Here is a 23707-nt window from a genome sequence, read left to right as displayed (position 1 = left end):
CTGTAGTCCCAGCTGCTCGGGAGGCTGAGGCAAGAGAATCGCGTAAGCCCAAGAGTTAAGAGGTTGCTGTGAGCCGTGTGATGCCACGGCACTCTACCCGAGGGCGGTACAGTGAGACTCTGTCTCTACAAAAAAAAAAAAAAAAAAATTTATAAGGCAGGAGGAATCCCTTTTTTATAGGTAAGAACACAACAACATAATTAAAAAAAATTTTTTTTAAGATAGCAAATTTCCATGATACAAACTTCAAAGTGTAAAGTAAAAGTTAATCTATAGCAATGACTGCCTAGATTAGAAAATAAAAAGATCTCAAATCAGTAAAAATATCTTCTAATTCAAGAGTAAAAAATGAAGACTAAATAACACAACGTGCAGAAAAAAAATGAATGAACTGATTCTAAATTTCATATGAAAATGCAAGGAACCTAGAATAGCCAAAGCAACTGAGCATAAGAAAGTTGGATGACTTCCATTAACTAATTTTAAGGCTTATTATAAAGCTATGATAATCAAGACAACATGAAACAATGAAAAAGAATAGAGTCCAGGTATAGACTAATACATATAGGGGTCAGTTGATTTTTGACAAATGTGCAAACGCAATTCAATGTAGGAAAAATAGTCTTTTTAATAAATGATGCTGGAACAGCTGACTATATGCAAAACAAACAAACAAACAAAAAAACAACCTTTGGTCCCATCTCTTGTCTCTTCTGTTATTTACAAAAATTAACTTGAAAATGATTAACAAACTGCAAAGTAAAACAATACAACTTCTGTCTAGTAAAAAAACAAAAATTTTATGATTTTTGAATTAAGCAAAGAATTTTTAGCACAACATAACAAAAATACAATCAGTTAAAGTTTTAAAAAAGATAAATTGTACTTCATCAAAATGAAAAACTTCTGCTCTTTAAAAGACACTATTTTCAGAATAAAAAGATAAGTGACAGGCTAGTAGAAAACATGTGCAAGTCACACATTTAATAACAGACAGGTATCCAGACTATTTAAAGAATTTTCAAAACTTAATAAAATAAACTTGATTTAAAAAATGGACAAGACTTGAACAGGCACTTCACTAAAGACACAGCAAAAAAGCACGTGGATATTCAACATAATTAGTATTAGAGAAATAAAATTAAAACCAAAATAAGATGACACTACTCATCTATAGAGAATATTTAAAATTATGTGTATGTTTGACCATAGTTAGGATGCCCATCAACATGTAAACATGTAAGGAAACATACTAAGTAGACATATTATATTACTTAACACCCTCAGGATAGTAGTCTTATTGAAAACTAGAATGGATAAATAACACAGATGAAAAAGTGTTTGTGGCTACTCAGGAGGCTGAGGTAAGAGAATTGCCTAAGCCCAAGAGCTGGAGGTTGCTGTGAGCTGTGACACCACGGCACTCTACCAAGGGCGACAAAGTAAGACTCTGTCTTTAAAACAAACAAACAAAAAAAAACAGTGTTTGTGAAGTTAATGTTAATTAAATGAATATGTTTACACATTGATATGAGATGGAGGATAAGGCATCTAGGATTGGGATGAGACTGGAGGATGATGCAATTATACCACTTTTTACCTTTAATACACCTCACTTTTTTTTTTTTTTTTTTAATTTCAACTGATCCTATTATCTTGCCTGTCCCAGGACTCGAGCTGTACTTCTGTTAACTAGTAAGGGTGACATCAATGCACAAGACACAAAACCTGTATCATTAGATATGACAGTGTATATTGCTAAAGGAATTTCATAATGTGTCATGACTTCACCCCGCATAGCTAAATCTGAGCTGTGTAAAAAGTCCTATTATAGGCAGCAGGAATAGCCCTATAATTATGAATATAAAATTAAATTAAATAATAAAATATAAAATTATAACTAATCTGTCAAATCTAACATATCTCCTTGGCAAAATTCATGCTACCACTTGCTTTAAAGTTAATTAGCACAGCTGAGCTAGGGGAGGAAGGGTATGAATTAAAAGCCAATTTTAGTAAATTTTTTAGTTTGAGATTTAACAAAAGGAAAACTGTTTTTAACACTGGAGGTCATTCTTGCATGTATGACTTCACCTAATTTCCTGTTCAATTATTAATTGGTTATCTCCATCTTAGAAGAAATCAATACCAATAACATTTTTACACTGGTCAATTCTTTCCTCGCAGTACAATATACCAAAGAAATATATTTTTTATTTATGTAAAAATTCTGTTAAAAGAAAGAGAAAAACCAAAGTAAAGGAAGAATCAACCAAAATAGTTTGTGGAAAATACTAAGGTCTCAAGAGCTCCTAAAACATTTTTACAAAAAAATTAAAAATAAAAATATCTCCACAGTTAATTTCCATATATTCACTAATAAGCCAATATATTTAGATTGATTCTAATTTAATTATAAGCAATTTCAGACAAATTATTAAAATTTTAAGTTGTTCTAATGAATGTACATATCAAATAGTTAAGTAACTTCTCAATTTCTAGCTACAACCGATTTATTTTGAATAGTTATATAACTTTTATGGCATCCACACACAGACAGACTATGGGACCCTATCAGATTTCAAATGGCTGTGAGAATTGGGCTTTTATGGCCTTGGAATCAGAAAGGTACTGGTAACAGTGACCCAAAGCAAGTTATATTCAACACTGAATCACTTTTCAGGTCTATAGTATGCAACTAGAAAAGCTTCTATCATAAACAATACCATGCTCCTCAAATTATAACCCCAATCAGTTCAATGTTAAAAGAGTTTTTAGAAAATACAGTGGCAGGTTACATTCCTTTAAATTCCCGAGAAGGAAGGGCTCAACTGATTATTTGGATGCTCTAGCCAGTCAAGAAAACAAAGACATTTGTGAGATTATTTTATAATCTTCTCACTTCTTAGTGAATAGATAGAATCTTCAATTTCCAGCATTTGTTTTATAAAAATGCCTCAATTTATCTATAAAATAGGAGTAATAAGTATCATTTCCCTTAGGCATATGATTATGTTCAAACTAATATAATACTTTAAAATAGACATGAGTAACAGTATTAAAATCACCTTTGGACATACTAGTTAGTTATATGAAGAAATTAAATAATAAAAGAAATAATGAAGAATATAATAAATTCAGTTGTTATATATTTAATTTTAATACAAAGCCAGATTATAAAAGTTGTATACAGAGAACAAAAACCCACTACATATTCACAATTAGCTTTAACATTTCTTTATACTATATACACTAAAATGTTTACATTTACTAATGGGGAATGCCAAGTGTATCCATCACCATCTGAATGGCTTGCAAGGGATTTGTAATTTCTTCCATGCTGTCTCTTCTCAAAACCCAATCCGGCTTAAGTCTATATTAAAAACAACAACAACAACAACAACATAGCATTAATAAAGTTATTCTTCTAAACTTTTATTGTCTTAATTAAAATGTGGCTATTCCTAAACACATTATTTCCATTACGACCCTCTCAAAGGGGTGGGAAACTTCCCAGTATACTGCCCATTGTTCGTTCCAGACCGTTGCTCTCCATCCTTCCTATAAACTGATGTTGACTTCTTGAAGCTTATGCCTTTTAATTGGCTTCATCATGGCCTTTTGGTTATGAACCAAATTCGCATTGTCGTTTTTGTTGGAAACCTGATACTTGGTCTTCTCTTAACTCCAGTCACCATTCTTAACACCACCAAAATCCTTATGGTCAAAAAGCCAATAACCTGGTCAGTTTCTGCCCCCCCCCCCTTCTTTCTGTTCTACCTCAACTACTCCCTCATCACTTTGTCACATACAAACTTTGCCATCATCAGAAGGTATACCACCAGTGACACATTGGACACTCTCTAGATATGACTTCTGATTCATCCACATCATCTGCTTTAATACTGCCACTGAACTGATTTTTCCACCTGAGATCTCCAATTCATTTGACCTCAATGTGTTCCTATCATCCATGATAGTGTTCTTACTTTCCTTCTTATCTAGATCAGGTGCAGCAATAGAGTCATACTATTTGCAAATGTAATTAAATTAACCCTCTTGCTTCTATCTCCTATTGAACACATTTGAAAAATTCCTATTTGGTTTCCCATGGAATCAAAATATCTGCCTTCTCCATTCCTGTTCAGCTGAATATTGGTTAAAAAATGTATGCAACCAGGGCGGCGCCTGTGGCTCAAAGGAGTAGGGTGCCAGCCCCCATATACCAGAGGTGGTGGGATCAAACCTGGCCCTGGCCAAAACTGCAAAAAAAAAAATAACAATAATAATAATAATTTACACAATCAGCCTATTGGATTTTTCCAATAGCTTACTTGTATTTTTCTTTTACTTATAGATTTCTCAGGCTTATCTAAAACAAAACCCACTCTGTCTTTCCCTTTCCTCGACTCTTACCTTTACTTATCCTTCAGTACTCACTGTTCCAAGTACTCAGCTTAAATAGTACCACAGACATTTCCCAGTCACCCTCCTTCCAGTGGGAACTCAAGTTATCATCTTAGCACTTGTTACAATCTATTACTTTATCCACTTATTTGTTTACTCATTATCATTTTCCTGAACTCTATGCTGCCCAATAAAATGCCATTTCCATCACCTAATCCCAAGAACCTGAGGTTATCATCTGATTTGAATAAAAGGGGTTTTGCAGGTTTTTTTATTTTTTCCTTTTATTTTGAGACAGAGTCTTACTACATTGCCCTTGGTAGAGTGCCGTGGCATCACAGCTCACAGCAACCTCAAATTCTTAGGCTTAAGCGATTCTCTTGCCTCAGCCTGCCAAGTACCTGGGACTACAGGTGCCCACCACAACACCCAGCTATCTTTTGGTTGTTGCTGTCATTGTTGTTTGGCAGGCCTGGGCTGGGTTTGAACCTGCCCATGTGGCTGGTGCCCTAGCCACTGTGCTACAGGCACCAAGCCAGATATTCTTAAGTAAAGGATCCCAAAATGAAATTATCCTGGATTGTCTGGGATGGCCCTAAATCCAATGATGAGTGTATTTCTAAGAAACACAAAGGGAGAAGGAGAAGAAGGAAGAGAAGCCTGCATGAAGATAGAGGTAGAGCCTGGAGTTACATAACCATCAGCCAAGGAACACGTATGGCCAACCGAAGCTGGAAGAATCAAGGCAGGATTGTGCCCCTAGAGCCTCCAGAGGGAGGATGACCCTGAAAACCAACACCGTGAACTTCTGGCTTCCAGAAAAAGCTTCTGCTGGTTAAAGCCACCAAGTTTGTGGTAATTTGTTACAGTAGCCCTCAGAAATTAATATGAGGTCTCAAAAAGAAGTCCTTAAGAAGGAAAAATTTCAAAAATCCAAACCAGGGAGGATTGAAGGTTGACACTCTGGCCAAGAAAAAATTTATAGAAGCTCTTAAATACTGTAGCTTGTCCTTTCCTAGAATTTGTTAAATAACTATTCAATACCCAAAGCTATAGTACATTATTAACTGAGATTGCATCCTTTACATTTATCAAATATTCTGTTCTTTTCCATATTTTTTCTCCATTGTCAAGCATAATGTCATGCTTATGGTAAGTGCTCAATATTGGTTAAATGAATGAATGGTGACACATAATTACAAAGTATATGTAACTATTTACCTTGCAACTATTCTGGTCCTTACAGGTGTTTCTGGAATAAAGGGAATGCTTATAGAAGAATTCTTCTTTTGTTTATAACTTATTCTTTCAGTATTCATTTTATATTTATGAGCTGTAAGTTTGTAGAGACTATAAATACGGTCAACAACTTTGGACCTACTTCGTACATCCTAAAAAGTAAAATGTACAGCTTTAATAAATAAAATACATAAAAGTAGTACAGCTTTTAATAAAAACTAATAAAATACAATTTTTATCTTTTCTAAATGAACAAAATTGATCATAACAAATAAATACTCTGTAATTAACTTTTGAGCTTTTCAAGAAAAAGCTCTCCAAGTTCAGCAAGTAGATTGATTTAGAACTAATCTGCAAGGCAATAGTAAAGAAAATATTACAGTCAATATACCTATTATATCCAGTTACCAAGGTTAATATTACCTCAAGTTTCCAAAGTCATCCCTACAACCTTAGGTCAGGTACTATCCTTGCCAAAACCTCTATGTATCTACACATTCCTCTTCTTTTAATGGTCTTCCTATAATGCACACATGCTTTCTTAAATTAATTTTTAAATCAACAGCCAGAGTGATGTTAAAATTTAAATTGAAAAATATCCCTTGCTTAAAACTCTTCAATGGTTTGCATTGTTATCATGATAAAGGGCAAAATCCAATTATAGCCTATGATTTTCCCCTGTGTTAATTTTGACACCTAGAAAGAATAACTCAGAGAGGTCTCATCATAGAAAAGCTTGAAATATACTTATGGTTACAGGATGATGAGCTTTACCTATCCGGTCTTCTGTTTTGTTAAGATAATTTGTTATTCTCTCTAGTAAATGAGAAATGGTTAAAGGGTCTGTATTAAATTCTCTTTGAGAATTCAGTTTCTTTACTATGTCAGAAAGAAGCAACTCAAATATATCCTGAGTTCATTTCATCTGTGCAAAAAGCAGGTTTTAACACACACAAATCCCTATTTTAGAGTGATAACTGCTAAAGGAACACAGGATAATTACTTAAGAACATAGAAAAAAAACCTTTAAGAAAGGTAACTGATTAATACTTACAGAGGCTCGATTTGTTGTCTTCAATAAGACAGCCAACAAACAGCATGTTTTTGTGAAAATGCTTCCACCCTTGTCTGCAACTTTGTCACCAGGTTTTTCTCGGTACATCTGCAAAAGCTCCAACAGTGTGTCTATACAATGTTCTGTATCATAAACTGCTGAAGTAGTTTTTTCATACTTAAAGAGAACAGAATGAAGTTAAAAGTTATACACATATTTGCACTTTTAATCTTTTTCTTTCCCATCTACTTCTAAAAGTTTCACATAAAATAGATCAAATTAAAATTCAAAAAAATGAACATAAAATTGAAGACAAAAAAAGCAAGCTTTTAAAGACCATTTTAGTAAGAATCTCTCAGGAAAAAAATAACTTATCTTTGATAATTATAGTGTAAGATAACAATAAAGGCAAGATCTTGATAGTTACCCTATTATATGCTCCTTTAGAAGAAGATAAGCTTGCTTCGAAATATACCAAAATTAATTTGATACTAATTAAGTCTAGGATATATTTTTCATGCTTCATTTATTTAACTGTATCATTAGATTCATACTGAAATTTGCCTGGTAACAATAATGATTAATAAGATTTACGCACCAAACACTTTATGTGTATGGACTCATTTAATCCTCACAATAACATTTTGAGGTAGGTACCGTGTGTTGAGGAAAGTGAAGCACAAAGAAGCTAAGTGACTGGTAATAAGCTGCGGAGCTGGGATTCACACCCAGGTAGTCTGGCTTCTGTCTGTGTTATTAACCACTGTTTCTCAATATGAAATTCAAGTAAAGTTGTGATTGAGGGTTTGGATAGGGAAGATAAAGCTAACTACTTTAGATGGCACATAATACACATATAGTCTGATACAGATACTAGTATACAGTTTGATACTAGACTTAGCTACTAGACTCAGGTCAAAAGCCTTAAATTCTGATACACAGAGTATCAGTTATAAAGGAACTAAGTTATGGCAGTATTTTTCTTTATGTTAGATATGATTGTGAGGTAATAATATTTTGATGTTATGCAGTGGATAACAACATCAATTCTAGAGACAGATCAAAATGGATCCAAATTCACATATGCCACTTAGCATAGGTTCTTGGGAGAGGAATCTAACTTCTATAATTATTATTATTCCTTTTCTATAAGATGGAAATAATAATATGAACTATTTATAGGATTACTGTAAGGATTAATTAATGCATAAAAAATAACTAGCATATACTAAGTACTTAAAGGTAATCATTATTATTATTATAAAGAAAAGAGAATAAAATAATAAAACTTCGTGTTTCTATCTGCAATTAATGTTAATAAATATCTTTCCCCTAAGATTCTCGTATATAAATGAATTTTAAGTTAGAGAGCTAAGTTCATGCGATGAACAAGCATAAACTTAATATGTAGGATCTTATCTGTTGAACAAAGAATGTTTCATTATTAAAATGGAAAACTACCTTAGCCACATTAAGCAAGACTTGTATAGCATATCTGATGACCTCCATACAAGGAACACTACGATTACAACTTCGGATCAAAACAAATATTTTAGAAATTGCTCCACTCTGGGCCATGTTCTCACAACAAAGTGGAGACAATCTAGTGACCACCTCTGAAAGGGAAAAAACAAAACAGATTAAAACACACAAGTAAATTTAAAAATGAAGTTTAGCTCATAATGTACTATAATAATATTTGTAAACATTCAAAGGTAAAAATATGGCTCAGCGCCTATAGCTCCAGTGGAGCTGGCGGGTTCAAATCCAGCCCAGGCCCGCCAAACAACAATGACAATTACAACCAAAAAATAGCCAAGTATTGTGGCAGGCATCTGCAGTCCCAGCTACTTGGGAGACTGAGGCAAGAGAATCGCTTAAGCCCAAGAGTTTGAGATTGTTGTGAGTTGCAGAGAACCATGGCACTTTAACCAGGGTGATAGCTTGAGACTCTGTCTCAAAAAAAAAAACCCAAAGGTAAAAATAGATTCCAAATCTTATACAAGATATTGTTAAAACCAACCTAGGTGCTTTAATGCCTCAAGAATGGCAGAAAGGTGCTTATATGTCAAAAGAGAATGAAGTGCAAGTGCAGTTCTTCTGTAGAGTTTGTTTTCTTCTCGACTCTCCCTATTAACAACTTGAAGACTTAGTCGTATAGATTTAATTTTTGTACAATCATTTTTCTTCCTCCAAGAATAGCCTCTCCATAATGCCTTAGAGATAAAAATAAGTAATTTTAAGATTACAGTTAATAATGTTTTGAACACATTTCCACAATGTATATTTTCAGGAAATTCATGACCAAATACATTTCAATTATCAATTCAAATTCTCATAAAAAACAAAATCAATTTTATGAAAAAGAAACATTATCAGTATAATTTGAAGGTAGAAATAGATGTAAACTAGGCAGTCTTCATTGACCAAAGACATCCAAATCTATTCAGAATGTTATAGTAATATACACTGGGCAGTGAGGCTTATGCCTGTAATCCTAGCACTCTAGAAGGGGAAGGCTGAGGCTGGTGGATTGAGGTCAGGAGTTCGAGACCAGCCTGAGCAAAAGCGATACCCCGTCCCTAAAAAAAACAAGAACTGGGCAATGTGGCATGGCCGGTGCCTGTAGTCCCAGTTACTCAGGAGTCTGAGGCAAGAGGATCACTTGAGCCCAAGAGTTTGAGGATGCTGTGAGCTATGATGCCATAGCACTCTACCCAGAGTGACAGAGTGAGACTCTGTCTCAAAAAACAAACAAACACTCAAATTTTATAATATGTTTTCATTTCTTAAACATAAACCTCCTCTGGGGAATTTTAAAGAAAGAGCTTAGCAATGAAATTATGGTAGTATACTATTTATGAGTTATTTTACTGGGTAATTTCATAGTTTTTTAAAATGTATATGACTTTTTAATGTGTCAGATATCATATAGTAGCACATTTTATAGCATGAGTTCAGGAAAACTTGATTGTCTGACTTAGTGGATAAATTACAAACTAAAGGTTTTTTTTTTGCAGTTTTTGGCCGGAGCTAGGTTTGAACCCACCACCTCTGGCATATGGGGCCGGTGCCCTACTCCTTTGAGCCACAGGTGCCGCCCCAAACTAAAGTTTTGAACTAAAACCATGCAAATTTTAGTTACCTGAATTTTAGTGATTCCCCTATTAAATTTTTCCTGTTTTTTACGAAGGAGAAAATGGCGAACAGCTTTCTGTATTACTGATGCAGCCCTATTTTGCTGGTTCAGACATTCTTGAACTTCATGCTCAATTTTTATGATGTTATGACATTTCTGAATAAACTTCTTTTGTTGTAATCTTGCTCGAAACCATCTCTGTTAAAAATAAAGATTTTTTTTTTATATTTTTACTTCAGGTTTTTAAAAAAAAAAAATCCATATACTCATTTATATACATAAATAAAGAAACAGAACAGTGTAATGAAATATCTTTACCTTTCCTTAACTGTATTACTTCTCCCACTTTACTTGGTAGAAATCCTTCTAGTCCATGTGTTTTGCAGTTAAGTGTGTGCACGTGGGTGAATTCAGGTGTATTTAACCCTGTACAAGATTGCCCTCATTTTACAATCTATATAAATTCTATCAAATTGTGTGCATAATTCTGCAATTTGTTCTTTCACCAAATAAATTATGTGTAACCGTATGTTAATGTATACTATTCTTTTCCAGAATATATAAAGACCTCCTATAAATCCTAACAGAGAACATCCAATAGAAAAATGGGCAAAATACATGGAAAAAACATTAAGGAAAAGCATAGAATACACAGATAACAACTTGAATAACAAACACACATGAAAAAAACTTCAGAATTGCCAGCTATCAAGTAAATCTAAAACAAAAATGAGATAACATTTCCTGTTCATGGGAATGGCAAAAATCAGAAAGTTTTCTGATGCTACTGCAAGGATGTAGAGAAATGGGTACTTTCCAACTCTGATAGCAGAAGTGCAAAAAGAGGACAATTATATCAGGGAATTAACTCATAACCTTCCATGCTGTAAAACATCAATCTATTTCTACCCTCAAGTCATTCTAAAGGTATATGGTGAAAGGCTAAATATTGTATGACCTTACCATAAGACATTTGGAAATAGTTTATTATATATATATGAAATATTTCTAAGAGAAAATTATATAATTTTACTGCAAATGAAAAGCTAACCTGAATATAGATGGCTGAATAAACCTGCTTGTTAGCAGGCTTCCTTGCCATGTGACGTTTATATGCTCTTTGAATTCTAAGAGCAGATAGGTGACAATAGGCAGCTGAAGTATAGTGAAGAAGCCGAATTTTGGCTTTCTGTTCTAAATTCTAAAGGAGAGAAGAAGAGTATTAATAATTAAGTATCTGATTCCTAAAATAATCAAACAAAGTTTGTTTTTGTAAAACTTCAATATCAAAATATTGATGTAGTAAACTAGTAAACATAAATTAACTTTTAATTATTACAATTATTGATATTGCATTCAAAGAGACAATAATCTTTTTTTTTTTATTAAATCATAGCTGTGTACATTAGTGCAATCAAGGGGTACAATGTGCTGGTTTTATATACAATCTGAAATATTTTCATCAAACTGTTTAATATAGCCTTCATGGCATTTTCTTAGTTATTGTATGTAGACATTTGTAGTATACATTTAGTAAGTTTCACCTGTACCCATTCTAAGATGCACTGTACGTTGGGTGGAGGGAGGGTAATTGGTGGGGTCATACCTACGAGACAATAATCTTTTACTATGCAATATTTCCATAGTGCAACTCATGACTTAGGATGTAGAAAGCAAAATTATAAATTGAAAACTTTCCTAGATAATGATAGCATTTAATATAACTAGACAGATAGTTGAGGCTTTGCAATATACTTAAGAGAAGGGTATAAATATTAAACTCAAAAAAGGTTACAGTATTTCAAGCAGAACTTTTGGAGGTGGTAATATTAAATAAGACGAAATTGTATGAATTAATTTCTCCACTATTAGATAGTATAGTGTAGGTCTAGCATAAGTCTCTTGTAACATAAGCTTTGGGCTTCCAGTTTACACTTAATGAACAAAATACAAAAAATTTCTCTTTTGACACTTCAGATCATTTTGTCAATACCAGTACTTCACACATTAAAAACCCAAATGTCATGAGCTCCATAAAAAGGATTCTCTTGCTTAAGATGCTGCAAAAGCTGTTATAGAACTGGTAGTTGCAACTCCTCAAAGTTGCTTACTGGCAGCAAGCTGCTTGAATAAAAATTGACCTCATATTTCTTCCAGTTACTTTTTAAGGTTTATTACAGGTGAGAAATTTTATTTTACATTTTTGATGGTGAGCATTTGTGGGAATTAGTGAGATCACTGAAAAAAAAAATCTATGCCAACCAATATTTTTGTTATTGGCTCTCCACATAACAAATAGCTGAATTTGTTCACACATGAACAAAACCATGACTAGCTGAATGTATTCAAGTTAATCACAATATTTGTTCTGAAATTATTCTCCAAAATCCAAAATTTCTTAACACTATTTAACATCAAATACTTTCACAATAAGACATATATTCTACTAAAAAATACTTACTCTTTTTCTTACTAGCCAACCACGCACCAGTGCTTGTAGAATAACTGTAGATTTTTTAAGTTCAACATACTTTATCCTTTCACGCTTTCCAGCCTCCCTGGCTCGTATATATCTTTGTATGATCAAAGCAGCAGATTTCTGCTGAAGAAAGATCTGCCTTTCCTTATAGCCTCTAAAATGTGCTTGGATCACACAAGCAGCACGGTGTCTCTAGAAGGAAAAATGCGCAAGTAACATTAATAGAAACAAAAAGATATTAAATGTAGACTGGCCTAACACAGGGTTGCCACAAATCTTCAACTCACAAAAAACACATATCTGTAAAACACAATAAAGTGAAGTGCAATAGCACAAGGTAAGCCTGCACAGGTATATCTTCAAATACACTAGCAATATGTTTGTGGGGGAATATAATTTTTAATTGACTGTAATAGATGAGTGTGAAATAAATGCATGACTAGGTCTTAAAGATATGTTTTTTGTTAGTTTTCTGTTTCCTAATGCAGTTCTTATCAAATGAATTTTTTTACACGTACTTTTACCCTTAAGAAGTGCTCACGAGCTATTCTTGCAGAAAGGGCTGCTCTCCATTTTCTCTGAATGGTAATTGCTGATGCTCTCACATTCAAAAACCTAAAATGTAGTTATTGAAAAGCAATTTCAAATTCATTTATTCAAGAAATATGTACGGTTTTCCCTTTTAAATACTAGAGAAGAATAAGATATAAAAAAGGCAATAACAGAATAAAAGATAGTGGAAAAGAAAATTGTAATTTAGACCTAGCAATCTCAGAATTTACACACACACACACACACACAATGAAAAAACATATTTATACTCATATTCTAATAGTCCAGCAGGTAAGAAATATGAAGATCTATGATTCTAATATGTTGCAGAATTTTGAACAAGGTCAATAGAAAGCATGATTACCCAGATCTATTCAAAACATAGACAAAGGGAATGGTGATAGAAATATTGATAAAATATAATATTTGAGTCTTTACTAAGTGAATCTTTGAGTAGACAGAAAGTGGTCAAGAAGAAAACTCGAGAGATCAGGCAAATGTGAAAGGGATATTTATTTGAAAGGAAGACAGGCATTATCAAAATATCCGAGTAGAGAAATTATAAAGACAGAATTATAGAAAAATAAAAATAAAAATATGAATGCTACAGATTAATTTTAGGAGTCAACATAGCAGTAACAGATAAAACTTGAGAAAGGACAAACACTTCAATCTGTTCTTGGTCATGTGAAAAAAGTAGAAATGTTAATATGTTTTGCTGCCATGTTTCTTAGAAAATAAGGCTCTCAATAGAAATATTCAGTATTTAATATAGGAAAATTATATACTGGTCTTTAATAGCTGCTAGTAGCAACTTTATATTTTTGATTTTTATTAATATGTAATACTTATACATGTTTATGGAACATATATGATATTTTGATACAAGCATACAATGAGTAATAATCAAATCAGGGTAATTGGGCTATCTGACAAACATGTATCATTTCCTTGTGTTAGGAAACTTCCAGTTCCACGCCTCTAGTTATTTCGATATACAATAAATTAATGGTAATTATACTCATCTTATTATACTATCAAACACTAGATCTTATTTATTCTATTTAATTATATTTTTGGACCCATTAATCTCTTTATCCCCTCCTTCCCTCAAAATCATCCTAGCCTCTGGTAACCATTCTATCACCATGAATTCAGTTATTAAATTAAAACCTGTTTATACTCATGGTATTGATCCAGGGATGCCTCTAAAACTAGTGTGCTCTCCTAAAATTATCTTTAAAATCATCACTGATGTAATAATTTATCAATTCTGGTAAGTGAAGAAAAATTTGTTCGATGTGAAATTAAAAAAGAAAAGATGGCCTGTTAACAGCTTGTTAAAATGCATGCATAAGAAATGAACTAGGGCTAGGGAAATACAAGTAACATAGGTTGGTAATTAGGATCTTCATCAGTAAAGACAAAGAATATGGAGAATAATACAAAATTCAAAAATATTAATAGGAAAACAAATTCTGTCAGAACTAAGTCAGCAAAAAATATACCAAAGCACTTCTAAGAAGGAAACCAAGACTTAACTAAATTATTTACTTCCCACCCCTCTGCCTTACCCTTTTCTCTATGAGAATTAGTCAGGTATAAGTAAATATTTTTCACTAGTTATATTATCAAGGCTATGCTTTATCTCAAAAAAGCAAGACAGTTCAAGAGATACATTTTGTGACCTAAATGGAGAAAATACTAACAAATCCAATCATATAAATTAAGCATAACAAATATTTAAAAGAAAAATCAATAAGCAGTGTTATTTTATATAAGAATTTAGCTACTGGGAACAAATACTCAAGGGTCACACTCTTCCACACAGCTGTGATATATTACCGTGTTCTCTCCAGTTTGGTATAGAAGCGACCTTGGATAATTTTAACAGCTTTTAATAGAGCTAGATAGTCTTTGCGTGCTCTCCAACACCTATACCAGGCTTGAATCTTGCAGGCAGCTTTTACTTCACATAAACATTTGTTGGCTTTATATCTCCTCCACATAACCTATAAAATAGGTAAATATAAAAAATATTCAGTAAGTTGTTCTTTTTTTTGTAAATTAGAAGGATAGGTATTAAAAACAGTTAATGTAAGGTTAGTACAGGCAAAAATAAATTGCATAAATATAGTCCTATCACAACACAGACTCTGATACATAGTGAACCCTCTGAGAACAGTGGTGCTTACTATTGTAGTGAACACCCATAATTTATTACACATATCCTGTGGCTCGCTGCCAGCCCATTCTAACCAAGATTTAAAAATTATAAGATATACATGCCTAAAAAGCCAGATTATGTGCACTGTCCTCACCACCTTAAACCAGTCTGAAGAACAGAGAAAAACGAACACACTGGCCTCTTCCTGGGGAGAAAGTAGAACCTTATTACTCCCTAAATGTATTGGGTTTTAAGTCCAGTCTGCAGCAGAATACTGGGAGCTCCTAGCTATGACAGGACTGTCAGATTTTGTAATTTTGGGAACCTTGTGGCTGACAAAAAATTTAAGTGACAGCTATAACTTACTGAACTGAGCACTAAAGACGATTAGTCCTTATAATAGCACAGGTACGTGATATTATTTCTAATTTAGAAAGGAGAAAATAAAGACCCAGAGATATTGAGTAATTTGTTGATGTTTCATAGGTTAATAAGTGGAGAGCTAACTTTTTTTATGAGGTCTCTCTTTTATAAAAACAAGGAAATTGAAGTTGAGAAAGACTTGTTATCAGATGCTTGGTAAGTGACTGAATCAAGATTTGAATAGAAGTCTACTTGACTCCATTACCCTTCTTACATGAGGATTAGGGTCTAAATTCAGCCTATAAGGCAAGACTTATATATGGTCAGAAATACTTGAGATATACTAGAGTATAACATATATGGTTTTTACATAAATTTGAATACATTTACATACATAATTATATATTTATCTATAAATGCACATAAATGCATTTATACATATTTATGTATTTAGTAATTAATGCACAGTATATTCCAGTGGCTCCCAAATTTTGTTGTTCATCAGAATCAGCTGTGGAGCTTTTAAAAACTCCCCATACCAATTAAATGGGGTCCTCAAACTGCGGCCCGTGGGCCACATGAGGCAGTGTGATTGTATTTGTTCCCGTTTTGTTTTTTTTCTTCAAAATAAGATATGTGCAGTGTGCATAGGAATTTGCTCATAGTTTTTTTGCTTTAACTATAGTCCGGCCCTCCAACGATCTGAGGGACAGCGAACTGGGCCCCTGTTTAAAAAGTTTGAGGATGCCTGGTCTAGAGAAAGAAGTTGTCAGTGTGTTTAAAGATTCCAGGTGATTCCAATATGCATTAAAGTTAGAGACCACTGGTGCATACTAAAGACTGGACATGTAAAATATAAATTTTACAACAATTATATAAAAAAGAAAGTCAAATTTTCATAAGATTATTCTTTTTTTGCTTTTCAGTCATTTCAGTGGAATATAACCCTAACAAATACATCCTTTTAATTCCAAACTTCTTGTTAGCATTTAGAATTTGAGCACTCTTTCCTTTTTCCTTCGACCCTTCATTTCTTGATACTGTAATTCCTTAGATTTCTTCTGTCCCTCTTAATACCACGTTGGCTTGTCCTGTCAATGTCCTTCAACTTTAGTGTTCATCAGGGCTCAAGTCCCAGTCTCTCTTCTTTTATCTGCTCTGTACATTCTTCCTAGGTGATCCATAACCCCCACAGCTTTAATTATTAGTGTATGACAAGAACATACAAATCATATTCTAAAATTCATATTATCCTCCTGAACACCAGACAAAAATAGCCAACTGCCTTACTAGACTGCTCAGTGGGGACACGTGCCAGGTGCTTCTGACTTCACTACTACAAACTGAACTCATCTTCATTCTCTAAACTTGCTCCTCCTCTCTTTGTTCCTTTCATTGATACTTAAGCCATAAACATGGCCTGTGTCCTTGTTTATGTTCTATATAACAACAATCTATCCAATCAAACTAATTCATATAATCTCTTTGTCACTAATTGATATTGAACTATAACTACCTTTCACCAGCTCTACTGCCTGGTCTCCCTTTCCTGTCCATCTTCCACATTCCTGTCATAGTAATTGTTTTTAAAATAAAAAATGATTCTGGCTTTCTTCTGCTTACACTGCTCTGGAACTTCGTTTATTCTGGAGGATAAAGACTAAATGTGTTTCTACATGTTACAAATATATCCATAGCCTTATTCCCTCTATTGCCAACCTAGTCTTCTATTATTTTTTATTGCTGTCTCCAGTTTGTGACTTTTTCCATGTTATCACCTGCAACTGGAATATCCCTTCTATACATTTGGTTATTTCCAATTTAACCTTCAGCTAACATTTCAACTTAAATGTTACTCACTCTGAAAAGCCTTCTCTGACCACTGAGACTACCTGGTTTTCCCTTCTCTGTGTTTCCAGCAACATACACTTCTCATATTACAATTTCTCTTCCTTGCACAATTAAGTTCTTGGAGGATAGCAAATAAATATATGTATATTTTACTGTCTGTTCTTCACACCCAGTATAGTATTTGGCACGTTGCTAGAACTTGACATTTCTTGAAGAAAACATTATTTCTAAGATGAACAGCAACTCAGCAAGATATCGAGACATCACTCCTGGGTTCAAAGCCCAAGTATTGCAGGAAGAGAAATAGCTAATGTAGATTCAATTCCTAGATTTGCTTCTCTCTGCGTGACACTAGCCAGTTAACCATTCTCAGTTCTCCATGTTTTAAAAGAGAGAAAGTTCCTCACACATCTGAAGTAAAGATCAAACAAAATAATATAAAAGTGCTTTGAAAGCCAAAAGGACTAAACTGAATAAAGTATGTGTATTAGCCTAAGTAGCTCTGGTTAACAGGTTAGTAGAGGAATAAAGTTACCTTATTTGACCTAAATTACTTCAAATATTACTTCATCCTAAGTTTTCCACTTAAAGAAGTAACTTTGCCAAATAGAACTCCCATTTTCTTAAAATTCTTTCAGGAATGCTGTACCTACTGATATGCCCTACGTATAGGGTGAACATAGACAGAACAATCTCAGTCCTATGCTGCCTCAGAGGAATTGTCAATAGCACCCCTTTTCAACTCTCAAAAATGTCCCACTTTGGACCAGGTGTGGTGGCTCACACCTGTAATCCTAGCACCCTGGGAGGCTCTGAAGTGGGAGGATGCCTTGAGTTCAGGAGTTTGAGACTAGCCTGAGCAATAGCAAGACCTGACTCTACTAAAAATAGAAAAATTGGCTAAGTATTGTGGGGCATGCTGGGAGTCTCACCTGCTTGGGAGGCTGAAGCAAGAAGATTGCTTGAGCCTAGGGTTTGAGGTTGCTGTGAGCTAGACTTAGGTCACAGCACTCAAGCCTAGACAACAGAGTAAGACCTTACCTCAAAAAAACAAAAAACAAAAGTTCCCTTTTGGAAGAGAAGTGAAAAGTTACCTATTTTTTTATGACCTGTTTAAGCTCATTTAAAAAATCTTAACAAATATTGTTCAAGAGACTGAAAGTTTTATAATTAAATATAGAAATACCTGAATTTTGATGGTGCTATTTCTAATTTTCTGAAACTTCCGTTTCTGTATTAATCCTTTCATTCTAGCTTGAATAATGATAACACTGCTCCTGATTTGTAAATAATCTTGTCTTCGATGTTTTGCAGACAAAAAGGCTCTGTAGTGATGTTGTAAAACCACTGCTGCTTTTTTGTATAGTAAAAACTGTTTTCTGGCTTGCCACATCCTGAAATAATGCTGTAAGGTGATAGCAGCTCTTTTCTGCTGAGCAAACCTTCTTCGACACACAGCCATCTGTAGGAAGGACTGAATTTGCAGGGCAGCGAATTCGCATTGCTGTGTTTCCCATTTTCTTGTGCCCATATTATAATAATTTTTTTGAATTGGCACTGCAGCCCTACTTTGAGAATGATACTCTGCTTCCTGAAAACAAGCAAGTAGAGAGGCTTTATACCACTCTTGAACTGTAATGTAACTTGAAACATTACTTGTAATAGCTTCATATGGAGTTATAGTTCTGTAACCGCAGAATGCAGATTGGTTCACAATGACTGCCATCTTTTCCTCAGTTATGTTCTTCAATTTTTGTCTAATTTTCATGCCTCTAAATGCAGCCTGAATAGTTCGTACAGATTTCTGAACCGCTAAAAATTCCTTTCTTTCCATTTTTACTCTAACATAAGACCTATAATAATTTTGTATAACAACAATTGCAGTTTTTTTTGCTTGATAATCAACCTTGGCCCTATGCATTCGGTAGAATGACTGAATTAGTGTGGCAGCCAGGTGCATGTCTGGGATCTCCCTCTGTACCTTAAAGCCTCTGTAAGACTGTATACAAGGAACTGCTTGGGTTCGTATTGCAGTTCGTGCTCTGTATCTTCTTTGGGCAGAAACCACTGTTGCTTTAAAATGGAGATAATGTTTCCTTATTTTAAAGGCTTTGAAATGCTTCTGAACAATAATGGCAGCCTGATGCTGTTTCTCAATTCGTTTCCTTACATTCATGTCCTGAAAATTTGTCTGAATACAAGTTTCTGCTTTCTTAAGCTCATTGTGTTTGAGAGCTTTCTGTTTCTTTTTATTTGCTCTATACTTTTCTTGAATTACTTTTGTAGCCCACTTTAGCTTTTGGTAGAAAGAATACTGCCTGTACATTCTGTATGTGCTTTGTATTAGGACAGCAGCTTGGTGCTTTTCCCTTAAAAGATGTCTTGCTTTCATTCCTTTATACACGGCCTGAATGACCACAGCAGAATGCCACTGTCTCGTATAATTTTCTCTTTCCAATTTTGCAGTTCTGTACGTCCGATAATGTTGCTGAATTAAAATTGAAGCATGTTTCCAAGTCTGAAATGTAATATATGTTCTGTGCATTCGGAAAGTAGCCTGAATGAGAACTGCAGCCTTGTGCATTTCTTGTAACTTCTTCTTTACCATCAGTCTTCTGTAAGACGACTGTATTGTAATAGCTGCCTTTCGTAACTGCAAGAATTGGTACAGTGTATGCTTGGCACAAATGGTGGCTCGATATTTCCTCTGAACAAAAATAGTGGCTTTTTTGAGGGAAATAAATCTTCTCCTCATCACTAATGATCTATACCTACTCTGAAGAAGGGTTGCAGAGGAATGCAAGCTTTTCAAACATCTTCTGGTTTTCATACCCCTGAATGCAGCCTGAAGGATCACGGCAGAACATCTCTGCCTGAGATAGTGCTGCCTCTGCCACTTCGCAGCTCTGTTTGCTTGGTATTGCTGTTGGATCACAACAGAGGCCTTCTTCAAAGCCTGGTATCTCAAGTGTGTTAAGTGCATTCTGAAAGTAGCCTGGATGACAGTAGCAGCTCTGTGCATCTCTTGTATCTTTTTCCTGACCACCCATCTTCTGTATGAGGATTGGATTCTAATGACTGCCTTTTGTAACTGAAGGAACTGTAAGTGATGCTTTGTGTAAAGATGTGCCCGATATTTTCTCTGAATCCAAACAACCATTTTCTTGAGAGACAGGAATCTTCTTCTCATCATTAAAGTTCTAAATCTTCTCTGAATTATGGTTGCAGCTATATGCATAACTTGTAAGTGTCTTCTAGCTTTCATTCCCCTGAAAACAGCTTGTATGCATATTACAGAATGCCTCAGTTTGTTGTACCTTTGAAATTGAATGTTTCTTTCCTTCATTGCCCGATACCTCTGCTGTACTGTTTTTGTTGCCTTCTTTAACTTATTAAAATAGGTTTGCTGTCTGTGTCTTCTGTAGTATGACTGGATGAGTGTTGCTGCAATCTGCATCTCTTTTAGAGTCTGTCTAACATTTATCCCTCTAAAACTTGCCTGAAGAATATTAATAGCTCTCAAAGTTGTCAGGAACTTTTCACGCTGAATTTTACCTCGATGATATGCTCTATATCTTTCTTGAATTACAATGGCTGCTGATCTCATTGCATGGTATCTTACTCTTGACTGATGCATTTTAAACATGGCTTGAATAGAAGTGGCTGCCATGTGCATGTGGTGAATATGTCTTCTGACTCTAGTACCTCTATAAACAGCTTGGATTTTAATCGCTGCCTTCTTTAAATTAAGATATTCCTCATGTTGATGGTTTGTAATTTTAATATCTCGATACCATCTCTGAATCATAATAGCTGAAGCTCGATAGTTTGCATATTTCATTTTGGTTTTGTAAGCTCTATAATAAGATTGAATAGTGACTGCTGCTTTGTTGCAATCCTTTACTCTTCTTCTCACTTTCATTCCACGGCAAGCTGACTGTAAAATCACTACTGCTGCTTTGGTTTTCAAATATAAACAATGTTGTTGCCTTCCCATACAATAAGCCCTATAACATTTTTGAATCAGAAGAGCAGCTCTTTTCACAATTTTCCACTTCTTTCGCTGCATGTGCATTCTGTAGTATGCCTGTATGATGACAGCACACCTGTGTTGCCTTTGAATCTGTCTCCTCACTGTTTTTCCCTTCCATGTAGACTGAAGAATCAGTGCTGCACGGCACAATTCAACATACTCCGTGTGTTGCTTCTTTCCCACAGTCCAGGCTCGCAGATGTTGCTGGATGACCACTGCTGCTGATTTTAACAGTCTGAACTGTCTCTGGGCCTTGGCCATTCTAAAAGCAGACTGAATCTTCACTGCGGCTCGATGTTCTCTTCTGATCTGCTTCCGAACTTTCCAGCCACGATAAGCACACTGGAGGGAAATCACAGCAGCCCTTGTCTTTAAAAAATGTGTTCTTGTGTTATAAAGAGTTTTGTAAGCCCTGTACCACCTCTGAATCTTCATAATCGACTGAAGCACAGATTGATACTTTATCCTTTGACTATAGCCTCTAAAAGCAGTTTGAATTTTAAGAGCAGCTACTGATTGCTGTTTGATTAGTTGGCGTACTTTATAACCTCTGTAAGCTGCTTGTAAGCGAGTAGCTGCTCTTCTGACTTGTAAGAAGTTCTTCCTCTGATTGACTTTTGCTTTATATGCACGATAGTAATTCTGAATGGCAATGATTGCTTTATAAATTTTTAGGTAATGCTGCTGCACCTTTCTCATTCGGAAAAAGGACTGTAGTGAAATAGCAGCTTTTCTCCTCAATCTTATCTGCTTTCTCACCAGATGACCTCTAACAAGAGCTTGCAGTTTGATACAAGACTCCCGCATCTGCATATACTCTTTCCTTTTTTGTGCAGCCATTTTTTTGGAACGATAACATTTCTGGATAAACAGTGTGGCTGCTCTTAAATGTAAATACTGTTTACGTGCCTGTTTCATCTTGACAAGTGACTGCAATTTTATTGTAGAAATTTTTAGGCTCAGAAATTTCTTTTTGTAAATATAACCACGATAATGTGATTGAATCTTTATAATAGATGTGAGAATGTGAATGAACATTCTCCTGGCTTGCATCCCTCTATATGCAGACTGTAGAACAATGACAGCAGAACGTGTTTTCTGGAAAGATGCTAGAACTTTTCTGCCTGAAATGTAAGCTCGGAAGTGAGTTTGAATAATAAGGGCTGCATTCTTCATCTTCTTAAATTTCTGTAATTGTTGATGTTTTCTTATGTATGCTTGCAATTTAACAATAATCTTCAGAAGGTTTAAATATCGGAATTTTGCCTGTCTCATTCTCCAGTACGACTGAATAACACAAGCAGCTGTAATCTGTCTATGTAAATTATGAGATTTCATGCTCCTAAAAGCAGTTTGTATTTGAATGGCTGCAGCTCGTTTCTGCAAATAGTTGGAGCGCTCAATCTTTCCTTTCAGATATGCTCTGTAGTACCTCTGAATGGTCAATATGGATTCTTTTTTTCTTTTATATGTTTTTTGGGCTTGAAAGCACCGAAATCTTCTCTGAATGATAACAACACAAGATCTAATATAAATATATCTCCTTAATTCTTTGTGCTTTCTATACCATGATTGTATGACCATAGCAGCCTTTTCTTCTTTAGCTTTTCTCCTTAAATGCCATTCTCTGAAAGCTCTTTGCAATACTATTACAGCTTTTGTTTGTAATTGTATTTTACGTCGCTTCCATCTTCTGAACATAGACTGGATTATAAGAGATGATGATTTTAGCTTTTCATATCTTTGTTGATCTTGTTTCCTTCTTAAACAAGCACGCCAATGCCTCTGAATGGTAACAATAGCCCGAAGACATCTTTTATAAGATGTAACAGCAATTATCATTCTTATCCTAGATTGCAGGATGACTGAGTAATATTTCAATTTCAGAAATCTTTTTCTACTGGAATATCTTCTCCAAAACCCCTGAAAAAGGTAAGGGACATAAAGCAAAATAGACTTAGCTTTCTATACTTAACACTTGAAAATACTAATTCTTCTAATAATCTGTTTAAAAATAAACATATTAAATTAGAAAACCAATCCATTTTTGCTAGATGCTTATTGTAGTTTAGTTTTTACATTTTAAACAACTACAACTAATTCAGAAATCCATCTGAATCCTAAGTATAGTTATATACTGCATTTGTATGCTAGAGTCATAAGAAACAAAAGGAATTTTATATTATATTAGAAGCAAAAGAGTAAAAAAAACTATAATAATTTATGACTTTATTTCTGAATCTTATATGTTCTGCTTACTTTAAGGTTGCAAAGCTATCTTATAATGATTGGAAACTATTTATATGAAGGATCCTCTATGATCACATTATAGATCTGATAATATAAATACAGGAATTTGAGAAATAAATGTACCAGAAAACTTTCACAATTGTTATTCTCATTAAGAATAAAATTACTTCCTT

General features: G+C 34.2%; 1 protein-coding gene across 1 annotated transcript in view; it reads right to left on the bottom strand.

Annotated features, from left to right (window-relative positions):
• Positions 1–3064: 3064 nt before the first annotated feature.
• Positions 3065–23707, bottom strand: part of ASPM (assembly factor for spindle microtubules) — a 55147-nt gene continuing 34504 nt past the window's right edge. Inside the window, exons 18-28 of the mRNA XM_053607321.1 lie at positions 18438–23207; positions 14716–14882; positions 12837–12933; positions 12301–12510; positions 10891–11040; positions 9846–10037; positions 8724–8916; positions 8162–8316; positions 6701–6877; positions 5629–5798; positions 3065–3373 (exon numbers count right to left, since the gene is read on the bottom strand). Of these exons, the coding sequence (XP_053463296.1) occupies positions 3271–3373; positions 5629–5798; positions 6701–6877; positions 8162–8316; positions 8724–8916; positions 9846–10037; positions 10891–11040; positions 12301–12510; positions 12837–12933; positions 14716–14882; positions 18438–23207 (6384 nt within the window). The 3' untranslated portion in view covers positions 3065–3270. The remainder of the gene's footprint in view (positions 3374–5628; positions 5799–6700; positions 6878–8161; positions 8317–8723; positions 8917–9845; positions 10038–10890; positions 11041–12300; positions 12511–12836; positions 12934–14715; positions 14883–18437; positions 23208–23707) is intronic.

Source organism: Nycticebus coucang, chromosome 10 (genome assembly GCF_027406575.1).
Source record: "Nycticebus coucang isolate mNycCou1 chromosome 10, mNycCou1.pri, whole genome shotgun sequence".
Classification (NCBI taxonomy): domain Eukaryota; kingdom Metazoa; phylum Chordata; class Mammalia; order Primates; family Lorisidae; genus Nycticebus; species Nycticebus coucang.
The sequence above is the reverse complement of the archived record's forward strand: the minus strand, read 5'-3'. Positions and strand labels throughout refer to the sequence as shown.